The sequence below is a fragment of the Cucurbita moschata genome, unplaced genomic scaffold (genome assembly GCF_002738365.1).
Source record: "Cucurbita moschata cultivar Rifu unplaced genomic scaffold, Cmos_1.0 Cmo_Scf00008, whole genome shotgun sequence".
NCBI lineage: Eukaryota > Viridiplantae > Streptophyta > Magnoliopsida > Cucurbitales > Cucurbitaceae > Cucurbita > Cucurbita moschata.
In genome coordinates this window covers 5,099,668-5,106,714 of record NW_019268524.1, presented here as the reverse complement: position 1 = coordinate 5,106,714, position 7,047 = coordinate 5,099,668, and the positions used below count along the sequence as shown (strand labels likewise).

General features: G+C 38.5%; 2 protein-coding genes across 2 annotated transcripts in view; one reads left to right on the top strand and one right to left on the bottom strand.

The window, feature by feature from the left end:
* LOC111446310 (CCR4-NOT transcription complex subunit 9-like) overlaps positions 1-1,355 on the bottom strand; it is an 8,048-nt gene extending 6,693 nt beyond the window's left edge. The window contains exons 1-4 of the mRNA XM_023085067.1: positions 996-1,355; positions 507-578; positions 314-403; positions 147-189 (exon numbers count right to left, since the gene is read on the bottom strand). Coding sequence (XP_022940835.1) covers positions 147-189; positions 314-403; positions 507-578; positions 996-1,181 — 391 coding nt within the window. The 5' untranslated portion in view covers positions 1,182-1,355. The remainder of the gene's footprint in view (positions 1-146; positions 190-313; positions 404-506; positions 579-995) is intronic.
* Positions 1,356-3,088: 1,733 nt separating this feature from the next.
* LOC111446399 (UPF0505 protein C16orf62 homolog) overlaps positions 3,089-7,047 on the top strand; it is an 18,302-nt gene continuing 14,343 nt past the window's right edge. Inside the window, exons 1-5 of the mRNA XM_023085209.1 lie at positions 3,089-3,381; positions 4,038-4,259; positions 4,513-4,543; positions 4,686-4,870; positions 6,507-6,666. Of these exons, the coding sequence (XP_022940977.1) occupies positions 3,280-3,381; positions 4,038-4,259; positions 4,513-4,543; positions 4,686-4,870; positions 6,507-6,666 (700 nt within the window). The 5' untranslated portion in view covers positions 3,089-3,279. The remainder of the gene's footprint in view (positions 3,382-4,037; positions 4,260-4,512; positions 4,544-4,685; positions 4,871-6,506; positions 6,667-7,047) is intronic.

Below are 7,047 nucleotides of genomic sequence, written 5' to 3'. Positions count from 1 at the left end.
CCCCCCCCCCCCCCCCCCCCCAAGAGTAACCATTGTAAATTTTTTCAAGGACACGTTGACCGTGTGTTGAAGATGTATCGAGGAGCATTGATGAATGAATTAAAGAGCAAAAAGAGTTCAAACATTAACAAGACCAACAACATTACCATTGAGAAACAACATCCTTGTATCTGAGTGAGAGGCTACACACTGCAAAAGACGCGCAGAAAGAGATAAAGACAGCATAAGTTGTAGTTTTATATAACATGTGCATGTGTCCACAAAACCATATACAATTTCATTCCATGATGTAACAAGTTCACCAAGGAGTGACCTGGAGAAGAGCAAGAGCATTGCAAACTCTATTCGACTGCGCAGGTGTTAGATTTGGGGGTGAAAGAACAGGATATATTGATACAATCTCCTGTTAGAGCCCAAACAACAACAAAAGATTAACAAAATACACGGTGACATAAAGAACATAACATTTGATCACAGCAATACTTTGACAACTAAAGCAGGCATACTTGCAATAAGGCAGCAATGGTTCCAAAAGAGTTCCATAACAATGGGGCCAAATCTTGAAACAGCTCCCTCTTCTAAAAATAAAAACAGAACCAAATTAGAGCATCAGATATGATTAGCTGCATGTATATACAAGAAAAGAGGAAGAAGGCTGCTCTATTAGCTTGGAATCAAAAGGTCCAATTCTTCCTTTCTTTCTCTTAATCGGTTGGGTTGAGTTTCATTTGCTTTTATCTCAGTCTATTCCATACGAAACAATTCACAGAGAGGCACTAACATGTCCAAGGATGAGAACTAGGTTCGACCTCGCATCAATCCCCAAATTGGCTGTGATGAATCACGCAGCAACGATAACTTAATATCAAATAAACACTGCCGCTCACCCCAATTACTTTCAGCCACAGCAAGTTACAAGAAAGAAAGAACCAAATAAAGCACCAATACCAAACCCCGAATACCCCTCTGAGTCTTCAAAGATCAAGGAATTTTACCTTCGAAAGTTCAAGTAGAGCGTTCTCCCGGAGATCCGGATTGCTGAGGTCGAGCACCAACTGCTCCGAAGAAGCCATTTTACGCTCCTTGTTCGGTGGAGCTCCAGAGGCACTAGGGATGGACGGACCAGGACCAGGACCTCCAAACGCAGCACTCATGGAGAGCGATTGAGGGAGATTCGACATTCTCGACGCTCAAGAACCTTCGAGCTTCTACGATGCTCTCCGATTTCACGCCGGCGAGGAGAAGTATGGAAGTTCGTTTTAGTTTATCAGAGACAACCTTGTTTGGGTGCAGCCGCTAGATGTCCGCCTGGGGGCTGGGGCGTTCCTGGTCCCTGTCTGCCCTCCCTCGTACTCCCCATCGGGCCTTATATTTGGTGTCAGGTCGGTTCAAAATTACACTAATAACTTTAATTTTTTTTTTTACGATAATCAAAATCGTTAATCATTAACCATTAACGATTAAGTAATTACGAGATTTTATAGCGTGAATTTCTTATTTTAATGTGCAACATTTATGTTATGGTTTTTGAGATTCACCGAAAAATACGTCTGGTACTACTCGTTTCCCACCACGACAATGCATTACACCTTCACAGTGCACGTGTGGTGAATCCGAGATTACCACACGTAAAATATCTTTTTATTTCCATTCGAGTCCTATTGTCGTTCTAATAACATCTGGAATAATAATTAATGTTTTCATCGTTTAATATATAATGTTCGTATATCAAAAAGATAGACGATTAAACTCCTTGTAATATACAAACATTATATATTATACGTAAACGAGCGTCGCTGGCAAACTCCTCCATGTCCAGTTGTGAAATTACAAAACGCAATCATATGTTTGAAAAACCATTATGAAACAGACAGACTACCTCGAGTCGTTTCAACAAATTCGTTACACTAACGTTGCACTGCAACATCTTGAGCGTGTCTCGTGTTTGTTTTCATGACGTTGCATCACGAGCGTGCTCTTTATACTCGTTGTCAATACAAGTTCATAAAAGTAAATCATACGTTCGTATACTCGACCTTTCACCTTTTTCGTGCCTCGAAAATTCATAGAGTATCTTTTAGAATTACAATATCGTGATACCACAAACCTCGTCCCTGTAGAAAGGCTTCTCGTTTAGTTTGTCTATGTAAGAACTCATATCTACCGCTAGTAGATATTGTCTTCTTTGGGCTTTCCCTTTCAGACTTCCCCTCGAGGCTTTAAAACGCGTATGCTAGGGGAAGGTTTCCACAACCTTATAAATGGTGATTTGTTCTTCTCCCCAACCAATGTGGGACATCACAATCCACCCCCTTCGGGGCCTAGCGTCCTCGCTGGCACTCTTTCCTTCCTCCAATCGATGTGGGACCATCCCTAAATCCACCCCCCCTTTGGGGCCAGTGGTCCTTACTGGCACACCGCCTCGTGTCTACCCCCCATTCGGGGAACAGCGAGAAGACTGACACGTCATCAGGTGTCTGGCTCTGATACCATTTGTAATCACAGATCCACCGCTAGCAGATATTGTCCTTTTTGAGCTTTCCCTTTCGGGCTTCCCCTCAAGGCTTTAAAACGCGAGGAAGGCTTCCACACCCTTGTAAAGGGTGGTTTGTTCTCCTCCACAACCAATGTGGGACATCACAATTCACCCCTTTTGGGGCCCAACGTCATCGCTGGCACTCTTTCCTTCCTCCAATCAATGTGGGACCACCCCTAAATCCACTCCCCTTTGGGGCTAGCGGTCCTTACTGGCACACCGCCTCGTGTCTACCCTCCTTCGGAGAACAGCGAGAAGGCTGACATATCGTCCGATGTCTGGCTCTGATACCATTTGTAACGACCCAGATCCACCGCTAACAGATATTGTCATCTTTGGGCTTTCCCTTTCGGGCTTCCCTTTAAAACGCGTCTACTAGGGGGAAGGTTTCCACACTCTTACAAAGGGTGATTTGTTCTCCTCCAAAACTAATAAGGGACATCACAGTCTACCCGATAGATTGTTTCCGCCGTTGATTTTTCTCGAGTATTAGACTCTAGCCCTAATATCAATGATCTGGGACCTTAATTACAAGCCACTAACGCATCATAACTCCTAGATGAACGATACGTCAATTTCTAAAGTAGAAAGAAGTAAAAAAAATGTCAAATTAATTGGCCAATAGGTTTTCACAAATTTTTTGAACGAACATAGAGCAACAATTTCAATATTTTGAAGTGTCTGCTTTGGATCGAATGCACAATTTCTATCGTGTGCGGAAAAATTGGAATCTCAAGTCTTGAATGGAGTTCAGACCTCGGGATTACAGTGCTGAAGCAAAGCTGTTTTTGCTGCATCGTGATCGCGCAGAAACGGATCCTCTTTCTGTTCCATCGTCCCAGCAGGTACAGATTTTGTTTTTTGTTTTTTTTTTTGGTTCGGTTCTCCGTCATTGAATCCTACTCAACTGGCTGATACGGAAGTGAGTTTTACACTATCTTCGATTCATGCATGTGGAAATTTTGTGTGCGCTGACATTAGAAGCCTATAAACATGCTAATTGGTGCGTGAGCGTTGTGGGGAGGGAGATTTGGAGATGAAATTCCGTAGGATTTGGACAGAGAAATAGGCATAACTCAGAAGTCGGGAAAATTGATTACACTGTACAATAGCAGAGCTCGGTGAGAGCTCAAGTAGTGATGCGTGGGTTTGGTGAGAACGTCAGAATGGAGGAAACTGAATATTAGGAGGTTTATTAATAGCCTGTTCTTGGACGAAGTGATTGTCTATTTATACATGTTTTACTGTGTGCACCACTGGGTCTGCAGTTAAGCAAATTACATTTAGACAATTACTTGAGAGCAGATGGGGAGTTGGCAAAAGAAGTAGGTTCCTCCAGAACAGTCTTCACGCAAGAAATTTCAGCAACACTTACAAAACCATGGTGTTCAACGAAACAAAATATGTTTCCTTGGTGCAATGCCAGTTATTTCTTTCTATTTTAACATTTCAATTAACCCTTTAAAGTGCTGAAACAAATTCGGTTAATATCTTACTCTAGGCCAACATTGCTGATGATCAAATTGTCAAATATGATGATCCACTTAGAGCGTCAGATGATGATGCAACTGTTTCAGGCGTCTATTTGGAAGACAAAGAAAATTCTTCTGCCACAGGAGTGCCTTCTGAATCTGTCTTTCCACCTGCAGAAAGGGATTGGTCCTCGTTCACGAGATTCATGATGCAGAGATTTGCTGCCTCTAAATTGGTCTCAGTTACTTCAGTAAGAACCTTTCACGTCTTCTTTTACTTATTTTAAACATTTCAATATTCTTGCTATATGAACTTCGATTTGTTCTTAAATTTAGGGGAAATTATGCTCTTTACGTGTAACAATGGATGTTTCTACATAGCTTATTCAAATTCATGAGCCATTAAATGTTCAGATTTTGGCATGACATGAATATAGATTTTTTATTTTAATTTCAATCCATCTTATAGTTGGTAATAATTGACTTTTCCCCCCTTGATTATAGGTGTCCAATGCAATATTAAAAGTTGGGAAAAGTATGGCACCTACTTTTGTTATTTTACTTTTAGCATCTTTCACTTCATTGGTCAGTACGATACAATATCAGTGGCATAAAGTTGCTAGAGCAGGTCATGTTTTTTAAGGTTACACTTACACATTGATGGCTTGGGGTAGCAGCATATGAGAGATCTTCAACTGACAAGCATTTGGAGGAAATTGAAGATCATCAGAACATTACAGAAAATGAAGTCAAGGTTGTTACACGCCAAGATTATATCAACCGCTTGCGTGAATTCAAGGATGACTTGGTTCGTGCTTGGAATGCAAGTGATCGCGTGACATCTTTGAAGATATCTGTGAAGGTTAGTATTACTTAAAGACATACTACTTTTGTGTTCATTTCATAATTTGTTGTGTGCATGACCGTGCATCTTTGAGTTATTATATTATTCTACTTTTCTGTTGCAAATTAAAAAATCCTCCTAAAACTTATGTTATCTTTGAGTTATTATATTATTCTACTTTTCTGTTGCAAATTAAAAAATCCTCCTAAAACTTATGTTAGTTACAATACATTTTCTTGTATTTTAATTTGGTCAACTATATCCTTAACTTTTTTTTTTTTACTGCAATGTCACTCTTCATGTTAAATTTGTTAATTTTTCCAACAAATGTAATTATTTTTTTTTTTTACTGCAATGTCACTCTTCATGTTAAATTTGTTAATTTTTCCAACAAATGTAATTATATAGCTCATTCCTAAGCTACTAAGGTTGTTATCCTTAAATTTCAACTTTTTGGACTAAATAGTAGAGACTGAGAGAGATTGGCATCATAAGCATTACTTAATTGTGAATGAAAAATATAACAGATATAAGGATGTGGTTGAAAGAGTAGACGATTTTGGGAGTTAAACTTTGGCTCTTAAACACTAAAGAAGTGGATGAAAGGGGGAACTTCTCGAATTGGCTATTGCCACCACACGCTAACTGAGGAAGTTACAATTTACATCCTTAAATTTCAACCTTTTTGGGCGAAATAGTAGAGACTGAGAGAGATTGGCATTATAAGCATTACTTAATTGAGAATGAAAAATATAACAGATATAAGGATGTGGTTGAAAGAGCAGACGATTTTGGGAGTTAAAGTTTGGCTCTTAAACACTAAGCTACTAAGGTTAGTGTTTAAGCTACTAAGATTTTTGGAGTTGAAGTTCATTCCTAAGCTACTAAGGTTGTTACATTTACATCCTTAAATTTCAACCTTTTTAGGCTAAATAGTAGAGACTGAGAGAGATTGGCATTATAAGAATTTCTTAATTGAGAATGAAAAATATAACAGATATAAGGATGTGGTTGAAAGAGCAGACGATTTTGGGAGTTAAAGTTTGGCTCTTAAACACTAAGAAGTGGATGAAAGGGGGGAACTTCTCCAATTGGCTATTGCCACCACACGCTAACTGAGGAAGTCACATGATTCACATCCATCTTGTTGCTAACACCTACAATGTCATGATTATATTGGTTTACCCTTTTTCTTTGGCAGCTTAATAGGTTGTTGTCCTTTCAGAGGTATAAATATGGAAATTTATTTGGCAGCTGGATGGGAGAATTCATGAAGGAAACTAGATATCAGATAAAAAGAAATAAAAGAAATGTTATCCCGCGCATGTAGAAGGAGGAAAAATTGGGCAGTGTAATTTACAAGGGAAAGAAAGAGGGTATTCTATTAGATTGTTGGTATGATAAGTAAGAAAATAAAATAAATTAAAGGAGAGCCACTCGCTCCCTCCCAAAGTTTACCATTTTGAAACATCAAAGCTGAAAACTTGTGGATTTAATTTGAAATTTATAGGATTCAAAGCTTCACAATGGTGCTCTGTCTCTCTCTCTCATTTGTTTGTCATTATTCTCCTAGAAATATATGTATGACATGGGATGCTTTTTTATCTCTTCCTTAGCGTTTTGTTCTTTTTTCTTTTTCTTGTTGATTTCTTAGGTTGCCAAGCTTCTGAAGGATACGTCTGTTTTGCAATTTTATCCCACACTTTTTGTTCTAGTCACGGATATTTTGGATATGCTTGGAAATTTTGTGTGGGATCGCATCAGGAGTAAAGCTGAGTTCACTGAAGATGGGGCCAGATTTTGCTCCTTGCCAGGTTCTTTCTTGACAAATATGTATTGTTTAAAGATCTTTACTTTCAAGCATAATTTTGAGTTTGACTATTGCCATAAATTCTAATAGTATTTAGGGGGTAGGATTTACATAAGTTGCCACCTTCCTATTGTTGGGAGGAGTGGGGAATAACCTCTACATTGGATAATAAACGTTTGTCTTGAGAAAGGCATAGGGACAGCCATGGGTATTTTTTATTTAAATTTTAAATTAATTAATTAATTAATTAGTTTTTATGAATAACCAAACTTTCATTGAGAAGAAAATAATATTTGAGTTTTCTTTTTGTATGTCCTTGTGTTCTTTCATTTTTCTCAATGAAAGCATGCCTTCTTACCAAAAAAAAAAAAAAAAAAAAAAAAAA